Consider the following 16,860-nt stretch of genomic DNA (forward strand, 5'->3'; position numbering starts at 1 on the left):
AAGTAATTAAATGACCTCAAAAACTCAAAAAAAAGGATGATACCCACTACCATTTTCCAACCAAGTTTTCACCTCCTAACAGATGTATGGCTCTTGTATCACATCAAAGTCAGGAACTGTGTTAGCTTTCCATTTCATCCCTGCTGCCCATTTAGCTCTGTACTCCCCAGACACTACCACTAGAAATTTACATTATAGTTAAGAGCTTAAAATACACACCGAATAATCATCTTCAGGGAACAGGACCAGATCTTTCAAAGGGTCATCTTTCAGTTCACTTTCCAGCTCAGAAATGACAGCCTCGTAATCCAAGGGGTCTAAAAGTTTGGGTTTGTCTTGCTGTAAAAATAACAAAAAACACACACATTGTTACTTTGTATGTAATTGATTTAGCAGGCTTCAACAGCTTCATTGCTGAACATTCTCATTCACTGCCACATCCATAAATAAGACAATGGATAACATAGAGTAATATATTAAAAATACAATATATGACATTATTAAAATACTCATGAAAGCATGTTATGCTCAGAAACAGAACCTGTGCAGAACCTGTCTAGAATTTGTCTACGAGAAAACATCACAACTAGCATGTGCTGTAACTTGCATTCTAGATTCTAGTAAAATGAATTAGCTACAAACCAAAAAATGCAAATTAAAACTTCTGAATTCAAAACGGACACAGAAATAAAGAAACAAAAGTTTTAAAATAACAAATGTGGCCTCTTCTACAAATAAGTCCAGTCATCCTATTAAGAAGCTATTACTGGGCCTGTTGTCAGCAGCACAGGAAATGAAATCATTTTAACCATGAACTTGTGCTTTTTTACAGCTCATCTCTTGCACTGATCACCAGAAAAAAATCCTTTTTTTAAACAAAAAGGACCATTTGAACACCTTACATTGCAATATATTGTTTCTTTCTCAGGAACTACGATACAGTATTCTTAACTGATGCTCCTTATGATATAACCCACTGTACTTCTATCCTTCTATAATCTCCTTTAATCTATGACATAATCTTTTACTGTATAGCCAATCCCAGCAGTAAAAGGCAAGCACCCACAATCTATCATCCAGTGAATCTCCACCAGGAAATATAAAATTGTATAACTATCTAACTGCATAACTTTATCTAAAGCCATGCAAAAAAAAAAACATCCAAACATGGTATAACATCCGTATTCCATACCAGAGTCAATCAAACCTCTTCAGTACTGTTATGTGGCAACACTACTAACTCATAGGCTGTAATGTTGTTGTGAAACATGCACAGTATAATAAAGCCTGTTTTAGTGTTCTGAAATCATCTATAATAATAACAGATAATCATCTATCCTTTAATGTGGGTGAATAAGAATTATAAAATAGTAAGTTGAATTTAGGAGCTAAACCTGCAAGTTTATGGTGTCCAATGTCTTAGGCAATACACCATACTGCCAACCCGTGGTACATGTCCATAGATTCTTTCTACATACAACCACAAAAAACAAATACTTCTCTTGTCATAGCAACAATTGCATCATTTGTAGGCAAACTTAAGAGGACTTTCTGGATTGTCCTGAGGCACAAAATAAAAACTGAAGAAATGAGTTAAATCCAGGAACAAAGAAGCCAACAAAACACTGGAAGTATCAGTTATCACCATTCCCCAATAAATCAAAGATCAATGAAAGTTTTGCCAATCATTCTACAGTATGTGGGGATTATTCTTTTCTTCCACAGAATTAAAAGCCAGAAAAAAATGTAACACGAAGATCAGGAAATGAGAAAAAAAAAAACATTGATTATCCAGAAACTTGGACAGTGAAAGTAGCATGCTGGTTATCATATATACAGTACTATCTTTTTTTTTTTTTACAATACTATGGTTTTTCAACCCATGCTAAGGGCCATATTCTGGATCTTGTATGTTTCACTGGTCTGCAGAATAGATAGATAGATAGATAGATAGATAGATAGATAGATAGATAGATAGATAGATAGATAGATAGATAGATAGATAGATAGATAGATAGATAGATAGATAGATAGATAGATAGATAGGTATTATTATTGGTATCTCAGATCACAAGCTGATTGAATTTAGTTTCACTTATCCCCTCCCTAAAATAAGTCTAAAATCTAAAATAACCTATCGTAATATCAAGAACATTGATCATTTATCCTTCTCTATGTCTGTTGGTGCTTCCTGTCTCCATGATGTTTCTGGGTTGTCTTCCCCTATGCAGATTTTATCTCCATATAATTCCACATTGTCACAAATTTTGGATCACTATGCACTTATTAAATCCTTGATTGTTCCAGCTACCTGGACATCTCCATGGTTTACAGCAGAATTGCGTACCAGGAAGCAAACTGGTCGCCGCTTGGAAAGGCTCTGGAAGAAGACTGGTCAGGCTGTTGATGCCTTGGTTTACACCGAACACATGAAGGAATACAGATGCACCTTATCGGCTGCACGTTTAAAGTACTATTCTACCCTTATTGACTTTGGTACTTGTCGCCCTAGATCTCTTTTTAATACAGTTAATAGACTTTGTCAACCTGCTGTTAAAAATCTTTATTTCTCTGTTGAGCACTGTAATCTATTTTTGGACTATTTTCAGTCAAAAATTATGACCATATATCAAGGTTTCTCTACTAACCATTCCTTATCTCTGTCGAACCGATCATACTTCTAAATCTACAGTTTTTTTTATCTAAATATAACCCCATTACACCAACTTATATTGCTGAAGTAATATCTAAATTAAATCAATCTACCTGCCACCTAGATCCTGCCCCTACTTTACTGATTAAGGCTTGCACTGACAAACTTTCTCAACTGTAGTTTCCGCACCTGTGTTGTTCTAAGTGATTTAAAAACTTCTGCTGTAACCCGTTTTAAAAAAACCTGGCTCAGATCCGTTACAGCTAAAAGTTTATCACCCAATTTCTAATCTTCCATTTATGGCTAAGATCTTAGAAAAGGTTGTTGCTGCTCAACTCAATGATTATTTAAACTTGCATAAACTACTTGAGCCTTTTCAATCTGGATTCCTACATAGCAGTGGAACAGCTTTACTTAAGGTAACCAATGACTTGCTTATAACTGCAGATTTTGGGATGGCCGCTATTCTAGTTCTCCTTGACTTAAGCGCAGCATTTGATACAGTTAACCATAAAATTTTACTATCCCGACTTTCAGCTATTGGTATCTCTGGTGATGCTTTTTCTTTGTTCACTTCACATCTCAATGATCATAAGTATTATCTCTTCATTGGGGAACATAAATCTGCCACTACTTCACTCACACAGGGTATCCCTCAAGGGTCAGTTCTAGGTCCAATCCTCTTTAACATCTATATGCTCCCATTAGGAGAAATTATTTGTTAGTATGGTTTAAGCTTCCACTGCTATGCCGATGACACACAATTTTATATAAGTGTTGATGCAACTGCAACATCTTCACCTGTTGCACTGACTGACTGCATTCGGGAAATCAATCACTGGATGAAAGATCATTTTTTTACAACTCAATCCTAATAAAACAGAAATCTTATTAGTTGATAAGAAATCTGTCCTTTCTGGGCTAAAAATTTATGTCGATGGGATCCTGGTTGAACCTACAGCATCAGTCAGTAATTTGATCAGCTTCTTACTTTTCAACCACAAATTAGCTTGATAGTACAGACAGGTTTTTTTGTAACACTGCTCATCTGCATTCTGTCCTCAGTGTGAAAGATACTGAAACACTCATTCATGCTTTCATCACTACCCGTCTGGACTATTGCAATACATTGTTTTATAGCCTCCCGACTAAATATATCAATACATTATAGTATGTTCAGAATTCTGCTGCTCGTTTACTTACACATACTAAAAAACCTGCTCACATCAATCCTGTCCTCTTTGATTTTCATTGGTTACCAGTCTTTGCAAGAATCAAATATAAAATTATTCTTCTCACCTTTAAAGCTCTTCATGGTTTAGCCCCTCAATAAACGTCTGAGCTGCTGCTTCCTTACACTTCTGCCCATGCATTAATATCATTTTACGTAAATAAAGGTTAGTAACTATGGGTGGCAGAGCTTTCAGTGTGACAGGCCCTAAAATTTGGAATGCTCTTCCTCAAAGCATTCGCGAGGAAAAATCTATTATTAATCTCAAACTCCTGTTAAAAACACATCTTTTCAATGAGTATTATTCATTTTTTTGTATGTAATTTCTACTGTCTTGTTAACGTGGTTATTGAATTGTAAAGTGTCCTTGAGTGTATGAAAGGCGCTACATAAATAAAACTTATTACTATTATTACTAGACATTAAGCCTGTTACAATAACGGGCGCTAGAACAGTAGTGCATAAACATTAGTAGGAACAGTCTATATTAAATGGCAAGGGACCTTGACCTCATTCTGTTTTGTTGTCTTAATTTTTTTTTTGTCAAAAATATTTTTTCAAGAAGCCTAAAGTAAAATAATAATAAAAATAAAATAGAAACGTATGTGACAATACAGTAAGTATAATTAATATTGCCTTAGTGTAAAACTTTGTAACAATCTGTAAGACACAATATCTGAAGAAGATATTTAGGTAAAATTTTAAATTTTTTTACCTCATGAAATTTTTCTATACAATTTCATTATAGACAACATTTCTTGTAAATATTCTGTCTGAGTTTGGCAACAGTTTGCCTTGTTCAGGAATCTCTACAACCTTGACAACAACATCTGGAAAACTTCTAACTCTTGATAATGCAACATATAACTGACCGTGGCTGAATACTGGATCTGGCAAGAAAATGGCAACTTTTTCTATGGTTTGCTCTTCTGAGTCTTTCTCTTTTAGCATTTTTCTCACAGTCATTTTCTTTTTCTTCAATCGATCTATTTGCTCGTATTTTTCTTTGTCTTTCAGCGTTTCTTTTGTTGATGTTTACTTGTTGAGCTGACCGTTCTTCCAGGAGATGTTGCTTATATAGGATTTGATTGTCTGTGTCTTTTGTCCTACTTAACGTGTCATTTTTTTTGGGTGGCATGTTGTTAGTAGATATGTCCGTAATATTTTCTCCTACAGTAATACTGGCTTGTATGTGGCTGTAATATGCATTACTTTAATATGTCTTTAATTTTCTCTCGCAGTAATACTAGTTCGTATTTCCATAAAATGCCTGTAATCTGTGGGGGCGTGCAGCTGATTATTTTATGTGTGGCGTCTCCCCAACAACGGATTTTTATGTGCGCTGCGCGACTACCCAATCAGCACTCTCCCCAGCAATGGTGTCCTTTATATCTTATCATGCGCGGCCGTGGCAAGGCCATTCACTGTGTGCCCAGCTTCCAGTGTGTGTGCTTTATTTGCTTATCATGCACGGCAGCGGCTAGGCCATTCACTGCGCGCGCAGCTCCAGTGTGTGTGCGTCCACGGTGCCGAGCGCATGGGCGGGGCACGGTACAATGTGCGGCGCGGCCTCGCATGCGCACTTCACCAGAAGACAAACACACACACACCTGGACGCACACAGGGGTTTTATTAAAGAGGATTATTACTAGCAAAATACCCACTCTTCGCCGCGGAGAAGTAGTGTGTTAAAGAAGTTATGAAAAATAAAAGGAAACATTTTAAAAATAACGTAACATGATTGTCAATGTAATTGTTTTGTGACTGTTATGAGTGTTGCTGTCATCAAGGATTTCCTCTTTATCTGAGACATCACACACTGCATGCACAGGTTTACCTTTCTTAGTCCTGTAAACTTTAGCGAGGTGGTTCAATTTACCACATTTTATACACTGTCTTCCTTTAGCTGGACATTGACTTTTTCCACCGTGTGCTTTGTTTCCACAGTAGCTGCACTTATGAATATGCTTGTATGCGTAACTCACTTCATATTCTTTTGCTGCCTTCTCAATTGTGTAATGCGTTTTTTGTTCAGCGCTCTTTGGAGCTCTTGCTTGTTGTCTGCGTACTGCGTTCACAGTCAGTTCACGTGAGCTGCTTGGAGTACATGCATCGAAGGTTCTCAGCTGTGTTTGTGCTATCTCATGCGATCTTGCGATGTCCACGGCTTTATTTAATATTATCTCAGACCCAGCACTTAAAAGTTTCTCTCGCTATTTTGCTGAGTTTGTGCCAAACACTATTTTATCCCTAACCATCTCATCTTCATTTGCATAAGCACAGTCCTTTACCAGCAATTTTAACTCCGTTACAAAGTGATCAAAAGTCTTGTTTATACCTTGCGTCTTCTCACTAAACTTGTATCTCGCGAATATCATATTCGTCTTAGGCATGACAAACGCCTCCTAGTGGCAGTATGTCTATTGGATTGCTGCTGACGGACGGCCATATATGGGCAGGCACTCAATTACGTGGGAGGTGTGGGTATGGGGGACGCAATATAGGCAGGCAGCCAACTACATGGGAGGCGTGGTGATGGGAGACGCAACTCCGCCTCACACGGTGACCGAGCTGCAGGCTATGGCCGTATATATGTACGTAAGTAGGATTCAGTTATGACTGTTACGCGTAGAATTTCGAAATGAAACCTCCTTAACTTTTGCAAGTAAGCTGTAAGGAATGAGCCTGCCAAATTTCAGCCTTCTACCTACATGGGAAGTTGGAGAATTAGTGATGTGTGAGTCAGTCAGTCAGTGAGAGCTTTGCCTTTTATTAGTATAGATTATCTGAGGGATGATCTCACACAAATTCCTATTGTCACTCTGTAGCAAGGCGTAGTCTGTTATTAATGACAGAATGGCTACCACTAAAAAATAATCTCAAAATAGTGGACCCACAACTGAAGTCTACAAACAAATCAGCAACCTGGTAAATCAATAAACAAAATTATACAAAATATGAACACAGCCAAAACAGACATAAGAATACAAGACAAGTGTAGTCTAGACAAGAGAAAAGATATAAATACAGTATAACTGAAGGTGGACATCAACCCCAGAAAAAAAAATTCTAGTTGCTTTATGAAATCTATCACTTTTGTATTAGGTAAACTTGACTGGAAAAAGAAAATCCAAAAAAGCAATACCAATCATGGTATACAATATCCTCAGTGGTTAAAAATGATACGAAAAACCATGTCTCTGCCATGCCAATACAGAATTTGACAGGCAGCAAATGATATGCACAGCATGTAAAAAATACTTCATTTAGATAGTTTCATTTCCATGTTTCATTCTTTTAACAAGCTACAGAAGAAAGAGGAAATTGAAGGTTATCGACCTTCAGTATTCCACCACAAACTGCAGGCATGCACCAGTGCATTCAGTTAAATAAAGTGAATTCCTGAACAATGATTATATAATACATCACCATCTAACATTTATATGGACATGTTATATATTCTGTACATAGACTTTAAATACATGAGATTAAGTGTTTGACTAATCAGATTAAGAAAATAAATGGGTGTATAAAATTATACATTAATTAATTAACATTACATTACATGTTGAGTTATGGGAGGCTTATTAAAGGTGAAATTGAATGGCAGGGTGGGATAAATAGTGTTTTAAAGCAGATTTGAACATGGAAATGGAAATGTTAAATAATAAAAACTGATAAATGTAACCAGTAAGGAAGCAGTTTGATGCTTTTTGTATTAAGTGAATTCTTTATAAACCGATTTTCCCATTTAAATATAATAAAGTTAATTTTGACCTGTCAAATTAAAGCAACACATATTCAACACATATGGCTACCTAAGGAAAATAATGCATTTTGAAAATTAGGGTAGGGACATGAAATGCTCAGTGAGAGCAATGAACAATTATTATGGCATGAGCTGCAAAAGGTTGACAAAACAGTTGAAGTATTTGAAGAGTAAGACAAATGGAGAGTTAAATAAACAGGTGCAAGTATAAACCAGAAATTGCATACATAAATAGTGAATAAAAACCAAACCAGGCAAAAATTGTTCTTTAAAATAGAGAGGAAAAGTTTCCAACCATAATTACATTTCTTTTCCCCAATATTAAAAATCACACATTTTTTTGTAGGGAGTTTGTTTTTATCTAAAAGCATGCTGTTACCTTAACCATGTATGGCTCAACATTAGATTGTGTGTCTGGCAACCAAGCCATTGTTAAAAATAATATGGTCTTGAAGGTAAGTTAAAAAATGGCCTTGTGGTAAAGCAAAATAATAACAATGGTTTAAGTAATAATTATCTACTGTGTAATAAAACAATACAGTCTGTATGTGTGTGTTTCAGATACCTTTGAATAATTTGATTGGTCGGTTGGGCTTTAGTCCGTTTAGTCAGTTTAGCTTTGGTAGTACAGTGGTAGGGATGATGACACTATGTGTTAGAGGTGTGAAGTCCAATTTCTGTTCTGAAATTTCTTATTTTTATAAAAAAACAGTTATAATGGAGCATTTTATCAACAATAAATTGAATCAGGTACCAATTGACATTGGGTCACAAAATACTAACGAGGTGCAAAAATAGGTAGTATTAGCAAGAATACAAATGATGTTTTTACAATAAATAAAGGTTGTTTATTTACTATTTTTGATATTCAAAAAGTGGACAGCAGGTGAGCAAGGTGCAGGAAATAACAGTCTGAGAAGCAGGGCTTACAGTAACGCGATCGAGAGAGAGAAAGTGCCAGGCAAGAGAGATTGAAACACATGAAGGTCAGTCTGGTCAGGTCAGATTGGGGAACATGCACTGGTACAGCATGTTGCTGTACCTACCACATGTCGAAACAGCTCAGGATCCAGGTTGGTAACCCCCAGGGAGACATGCAGTCCAGTCCCACCCTCCAGTAATGACCATCTATCTACCGCAGCCAGGTGTAACAAGGGGCATCTGCTTGGCCTGGTCCAGCCGCTCAAGTCCTCAACAGTGAGGATGCAGGTAATGTGCCTCATTCGGGACTCCATGGGCAAAAAAGTCAAACCAGCAGTAACTGAAGGTACCCATAAGTAAAATATATCAAATGTCATAGGTAGTAATAAGATAAATAAATAAAATAACATCCAGAAGGTTCCATTCTATGTTACATACACTGCCTGTGATTAAAAAAGAAAATATGATCTTGTAAGTATGTAACATAAAATACATTATAGAATATTAAAATAATACAAGATGATGTTAAACAACCAGACCAGTAAACCTCGGAATCAACACTTGACATTTTAGTCATTCAGCCAACCTCAAGAATGAGCCGTGTTCTCTGGTGGTATGGTTTACAGTTCCAATATGAGTTTCTCAGGGAACTGAAGAAGTATTTTTCAACAGTTTTTCTACAATGTAGAAGAACATATGTGTCACAGAGGGGAGTGACTCTACTGTAGATATTTGCCACAACAGTTGTGGTCAATCTATGTTGAAGAATACATCTATCACTGAACATCTCTGGCATGTGGGAGGAAAATGCGAGTAATTGAAGAAAAGTGCAATGAAGACATGATCAGAATACTCTGCAAAAAAGGGCCAGGCATTGGATTTGAATGCACCACAAAGGAGAATTAACTAAACTTAAAGGAATTTGAAAATACATTGCCTTATTTCATTGTTATTATTATTAAAATATATAGTTAAGGTTTATCTCACTAGAATCAGTACAAGAAAATGCTGGCAACACACTCTAGTGTCCTGGGGAAGAACTTGCCAAGATACACGCATGTTCAATAGGACAGAGATGAATGTAGTTGGACTGAAGGCAAACCAAAAGTATTTATGACAATTTAACAAATGTAAAAATGTTGTGCTGGGCGACCATTAGACCAACAACATGGTAGGCAGCATAAAGCAGCTCTTTGGACCTGTGAGTTGATTGATAACAGTTCAATGAAACCTGACAGTAGACCTCACTGAATAATTTCACATTAAGTGTTAAGTTGACAGTTATCCAAAAGGGAGGGAACTATTGCTTGACTGATAATTTAATGCAGAATATGGAGCGAGTCATATAGAAATGTATAAATTTAGTGTCTACAGAGACACTTAAATGTATCTGCGTGTCAAACTAGCACTAGTTTGGTTGGGGAATGTTTAAAAGTTACTTCCCCAGGATTGCTTTTCTCATAATGTCTTTATGCCTTTCCTTTGTTACACCTTGAAGAAGTGTACTTATTCAATTATAAAGAGACAAAAAAGGATTTTTGTGCGGTCCTCAAACTTGGCTGCATGTGGTATTCCTCCATCACATTTGTCAGATATAATGAAATGACCATGCAATAAAAATTGTATACACATCCCATATAAGTGGAAGTGGGCACTCTCTGAAGTTGTGCCAAATAGAAAATGAGAATAGAGAAAGTCTTATAGAGAAATAAACCTCAAGCAACATGGTGGCGTGTGGGCAATAGATTTTAGATGATCTGTTAGTGCGTGAATAACCATGGATATGAATTTTGTTATATATATCTGCATGGTTCACACATTTATTCATTTATTAAAACCACTCTCTATTCCAAGGTTGGGAGGACTTGAAGTGTATTCTCATACAAACCAAATCTGGATAGGATAAAACAACACATATAAAAATCGACATTGACTTATAAATGGCCAGTTTAGAACTCTTGAGTAACCTAACATGAACATGTTTAGGATGTTGAAACTCAGACATTCACAAAGAAGATATGCAAACTCCAAACCACTCTTGGAGCTGTGTAGCAACAATACTAACAACTGTACTACTATGCCCAAACCATATAATTGTTAAAGACTGAACCTCAATGTTTGCTGAGACCTAATGAATAACCCTACTTTTATCAGGAAAGGATATCAGAAGAAGAGATGGAGTAGAAAGTGATTTAGAATTCTGTATTGGGTAAGGCATCTTACCCATAATGTAGATAGCTATCAGATGAATTTTGGGACTTGTTAGTTTTTCATGGGTTTGGTTGCATTTCATAATTAAAAAATGTGGGTTGTGTCAAAAACAATATAATAATAAAATTATAAAGCAATGTTGCTTTTTTGTAATGCTCTGTTTCTTCTTGTCTTTTTGTTTGCATAATACCCGAGTTTTAGCTGATATTGGAAACTGTGTGGTTCCTCAAAGTGTCAATGGGGTAAATAGGGAAAGGAGTGCCATTTGCTGCTATATATCTGTTATCCTCCAACTAGAAAATAATTTGCATATTTGGTAATATATTTGCAACATCATGAAAACATTAACTTATTTTCCAAAGGCCAAATAAGTTGCTATTGAATAATTGACACCCCATGCCAAGTTAAATTAAATATTTGAAAACACTATGGTGTCATTATTGGCTAAAAAATAACAAGCCAGAAAAAAAAGTGATTGTTAATCAAAGCCTCTAAAACAGATACACATGCTAAAAGTTCCTTTAAAGTATATTTTAATTAATTTACATACATTTTCATATTACTTTTACTACCCTTATGACCAACACCATCACTTAAAAGCATGAATCACTTCATCCACAAAAAAGCAGTAAGAGAATTATACACTTAAAGCCATCCTGTAGTATGTTGTTGTCTCAGCTAAGAAAGGAAAAAAGGGAAAGGACTCATGTAAAAGTCAGTTTCCAGTCATTACATTATAGCCATTTGCAAATTTCCAAAATGGCAGAGACCATTCTAAAAAAATGGACACAAAATGGCAACCTGAAAATAATAATAAAATATTAATCACACCGTCAGAATGAAAATGAAAGTATAAGGTATGTACAGAAATGTATTCAGCATCTTTAAAAACACAGAATTATAATAACTTTATTTGATAAATCTAGCTTATGAGAAGTTGGTTGCTTTCAGAATAGCCTAAATTGGTTGGGTTAAGGATTTCACATCAAGCCGAAAGAGTGACTCAGTGTCGTGATTTGTACATTTTTAGCCCTTCTAGCATATTTGTCATGTGTATTTTTCACATTGAACTTTGTTTTATTGCTGTCTTTAACTGAACTCCAAATGGTTTGGGTCTTGTGTGTGGTCACTGTTGATTTTGTGATGCAATCATCCTTCTTTATCTGACTTTTCTTTTCTAATTGTTAACTATAACAGCTCCAAGACACATCCAACATGCCTCTGAAAAAGTATGAAAGTTAACTTGTGCAGTTGTGAAGGCAAAAGTGCTGCTGTTGATACCCCCAAACTCTGAGCCACCACCTGCTAGTCTTGTGCATATAGTTATGATGCACTTGTGCAGTGGCTACATTTATCACTAAATGAAACTAATTACTAATACATCACTAATGTATGCTAATATGCAGAAACATTCAGAGTAAACAGTTTATTAACCAGGAAATTAATGAATGAGTTGTTTAACATCAGTGAGAATTCAAGGGTTGATACTTATAAAGGTGTTTAAGAGTGTTTCAGTGATTTTTGGGGAAATTGGTTTGGGTTTTTCTGATGAGTGGCGAATGTATTATTACTTTTTCCAATTAAAATAATGTTAAATAGTTCATCGATATCCCATTGTTCATTTTTAGACTCATTTCTAGATATGGATTAGGATGGATAGCAATGTACATCTATATTTGAACAGCATTAGTAAACCATACAGCTTCTTAATCTTTTCATTATGTTCTGCAAATACTATATGCAGCAGTAGCAGCTGTCTCATGAATGTGGCACAGTAAGGGTCTTAAAGAACATATCTGAGCAACATGCAATTTTTAGGCTCAAATCTCTATATTAAAGTAAAATACTAAAATAAGCTTGGAATCGGATCCCTCCTAGCTTTTTATCAAATTACCTTGACACAGGTCTACACAATAATCCACAAACAAAACTAAACCATACAGGAGAATGGTTTGTTCATTGGTCTGGGACAAAAATAGTTAACTCAAAATTAATTCTGCCTCCTTCATCATACAGTATATCACGCAAAAATTTAAACTGTTAGAATATGTTTATCCTTGCCAAGAAATCCCAAGCTGGCAGTATCTCAAGTCAAAGTTATACTCACATGGATAATAACCTTTCTTCTAGCATTTTTATGCCAAAATCACAATATTTCTGAGTGTGCTAAACACCATTCTGATGTGTTACTTCTGTTGCCTACATCTCTATTATAAAAAAAAAGTCCTGGGAGAGAAAGACGGAAGACGAGACGTGATCTTCACGTGAAGATCATGGAAGACACTTAAAAGACCTGCAAGATGAAAGAGATTGGTCACGGAGAGCCTTGCAGGGACCTTAAACATTTCTGCCAAGAGACTGATCCAGGACCATCTTGCATGGATGTAGAACATGGGATTTTTACAAGACATGCCCTGCTTACAACCAATATCCAATAAGACCACAGGCAGCAAAACACTCAGTCGTGTAAAGGCTTTGAGCAAACACAGATCCAGGGCTCTCAGCGCATATAAAGCATATAAGGACAATATGTTATAAATGAAATCGACGACTAAGTGAAGAAGAAAGCAGCGCGGAGAAAAAAGACTCAAAAGCGTTGGACAGAAAAAAAGCAAAAAAGAAAAAGAATAATCTAGGTGCATATTCAGAAAATAAGGAAAGTAGTTTTCAGCCCGGAACAAGTGGAATTGAAAAAAGCACGTCCAATCGGGCTCAGAATTAAAAGACAGAGAGTAAAAGACAAAGTAGAACTTCATAAAGATGTTCACAAATGTTAGCGCTATGCACATGCAGAGCAGGTTAGAGATTATGAAAGCAGTGGAATTCGAAAGGCTCAAAAAAAACGGTGCAATACACATGTGGAGAACGTTAAAGAATATGAAAGTAGGAAAATTGGAAAGTATAAAAAAAAAAGAAAGTAAAGATCGCAGTAGCACAAATAAACAAAAATGATTACTCGAAAAAGAGAAAATAATCACCACAGATTAGGGGCCTCATGTATAAACGGTGCGTACGCACAGAAATGTTGCGTAAGAACTTTTTCACATTCAAATCACGATGTATAAAACCTACACTTGGCGTAAAGCCACGAACTTTTCCACGGTACCTCATACCTTGTCGTACGCAAGTTCTCCTCTCAGTTTTGCAGACTGGCGGCACCCAGCGTCAAAGCAATGCTACTGTTCCTGTGTGGTTACTCCTTATTTTCCTGAAGCGGCTTTATAAATACACTGAAACTAACCGCATATTGTTTATTAGTGTAATGCATCTGATTGTAATTAACTTGTAACAATATAATGGTCCAGGGAATAGCCATAGTATACCAAATACCATAACTGCTTTAGCGTTGTTACTCTAACTGCACCTTCTTCTTCTTTCAGCTGCTCCCGTTAGGAGCTGCCACAGCGGATTATCTTTTTCCATATTACTCTCACTGCACCTCTCGGAGTATTTATATCACTGTATCTGAGTGTGAATCACAGCAGCAGCTGATCGGAAAGAGAATTATCGGTATACAGCTTCAAGAACATGCTGTCTCAGCCACGGCAAAACATTTCAAAGCCTTTCCTGTACAGACCTCGCGGTTCAGAAACAGTTTCATCCCAAGAACTTTAAATGCACTCAATCAAGTGCTCCTTGTAGAACTGTTTGTACTTATAAGTACAATTACTTCACTGTAAACTTGCACTACAGTTATAATATTACACAACTTGCGCCACTTTATAAAGCAGGTATTTACATATGATGATGATATCATTTTTAAGATGAAATGCAGCAAAATATGTTTATTATATTATACAGATAAAACTTTAACTTCATTTAAATAATCTATATTCTTCACTGGGACAGGCGTGAAGGATAGAATAATTAAACATGTACTACGAAGATATTTCAATGTTCCTTAAACATTTTGAAGAATCAGCGCTCTAAGCTTACAGATGGCTTAACGTCTATTACAGAGCTGATTGTGTGACAATCCACCGTGCATAAGATAACATGTTGACATTGGACTTTCTCTATTGGACATAGAGCCACCCATGAGTACTGCTTAAATAAATCATTTCATCGAAGGTCGCACACAATCACTGCGCCGTAAAACCCATGTTTAATAACGTGCTTTAACTATCATCATGAAAATTATATCACGTATACATCTCAGTATTTTAGTTATTCAGAGAGCTGTAATATCATGAATGTAATAGATTCTGTGTCCTGTCGGAGGAAGAGAGCTGGTTTAAGAAGCATGTAGTGATTCACACACATAGAGCACATAGAAGATCACATACAAAACAAAGCATTTAACGTGCTACTTTAATTACGATGTGATTTGAGAAACTGGTTAATTAAACAATTTTAAGATGAAGTTTATGATGTTCTATTTTAATGACAAAATAAACTACGTGACTACAGTGGAAATTTCAAGATTGAAGTTGACATTTTGTGCTTTTCCCCACTGTGTGCCTTTTTTTTCTCTGTACTCTAATAAGCTTTCATATGACACTCAGATGGTGGGCTATGTCTTGTCTTTTCGACTTTGCCTCCACTTGGTATTCGCTGAAATTCTTCCATTTTCCCTCTTCCTTTTCCCATTGTGTTTTCATAGAAGGCTGAGCTTAAAGGCGATTTATATTGATTTGCATATTCAAAGAGGCGTAATTCTGGGAGGAGTTGGGGCGTTACATAAAGCGCGTGCATGAGCGTTACTTTTCACGCTGACCGGGATTTATGTAGCGGAAGAATGTGGAAGTTGGAGTACGCACAGATTCCTGCATCTGGATTTTTCTGTGCGTAAGCACATTTCGGCTTTTGTGCTTACGCCATGTTATAGTGCGAATTCTACGCACGGCGTTATACATGAGGCCCCAGGTGTCACTGAATAAAAAGCAGGACAAAGCGAGGTCAGAAATAAATGACACAGTAGAAAACAAAGTAAAACGTCATAAAGAAGTTAAAAAACAAGTGGGCCAAACATATGCAGAGCAGGTTAGAGATAATGAAAGCTGGAATTCAAAAGACTCAAAAAAACATAGGCACGATACACATGCAGAGCAAGATACAGAATATGAAAGCAGAAAAAAACGACAGTGTCAAAACAAAGAAAGAAAACATTGCATTAGCACAAAAAAAAGAGAAATTATTACTCGGAGAAATAACGAAAAGGTAAATAGAGATCAAATATATGGACATAGGTGATATGTCAGAAGTATGTAAATATTGTCAGTTTAAGTCAAAGAATTTCAAAAACGTGGTTTACCTCACGTGCATTTATTGGTTACTTTGCAAAAAAAATTATTAACTGCTGATGATGTAGATCGTTTTGTCTGTGCTGAAATTCCAAACAGAGAAACCTATCCTGAATTATGGTACAAAGTCATTAAACACATGTCTCACTGACCTCATTTAAAAGATTCAGCATATTGGGACTTAAAAGATTACAAATATTGTTTTTACAGAAGTTCTGAAATAAAAGTGAAACTAACGAAATAGCAACAATTCAAAGAAAAACAAAAATCATAAAAGTGCGTGTCCAGAAAACTAAACACGGGGGTTGGCGAGCGAAGTGAGCAGGGGGTGAAGCCCCCTAGTATACCATATATTTAAGTGGAATTAATCTTCAGGTAAATGGCTCCTCACTGTGTTAAAAACAGAGAAGAGGTCCCTGTATGTCTTCAATAATGCCCTCCTTCAGATTTTAGCTTTGGCCCACTTCTTCATTTCTTAGGGATGCTGATGTTGAGATGTTGATGTTTGTCTGAAAATGACTTATCAAAAAGCAGTTTAATATTTATGACATGGTAATCTAATAGCTACGGAAAAAGTGATTCTACAAGGCTAGATCTTTATGCGCCAAGTGGAGAGCAAACACAGTGATTCCATTTGTTCTCCACCTCTCATCTTTTAAACTCAAATGTAAACTTTTTAAATGATCGATATTACAAAAAGCCTACAGAGGTCTGTGTTACTTACTGTCTATAAACCTTATATAAATATTTCAAAATCAGATTTTGCATATCTTATTTTGGATATAAAACTACATGTGAATGTTATTATTTTTCCTTCCTATTCAAAGGAATT

At 36.0% G+C, this 16,860-nt stretch overlaps 1 protein-coding gene across 11 annotated transcripts in view; it reads right to left on the reverse strand.

Annotated features, from left to right (window-relative positions):
• The window catches only part of dock10 (dedicator of cytokinesis 10), a 407,603-nt gene that overhangs the window by 233,646 nt on the left and 157,097 nt on the right, over positions 1–16,860 (reverse strand). For all 11 annotated transcript variants that reach the window (XM_039756196.1, XM_039756260.1, XM_039756213.1 and 8 more), the window contains exon 2: positions 220–339. In XM_039756196.1, the coding sequence (XP_039612130.1) occupies positions 220–339 (120 nt within the window). The remainder of the gene's footprint in view (positions 1–219; positions 340–16,860) is intronic.

Source organism: Polypterus senegalus, chromosome 1 (assembly GCF_016835505.1).
Source record: "Polypterus senegalus isolate Bchr_013 chromosome 1, ASM1683550v1, whole genome shotgun sequence".
Lineage (NCBI taxonomy): Eukaryota > Metazoa > Chordata > Cladistia > Polypteriformes > Polypteridae > Polypterus > Polypterus senegalus.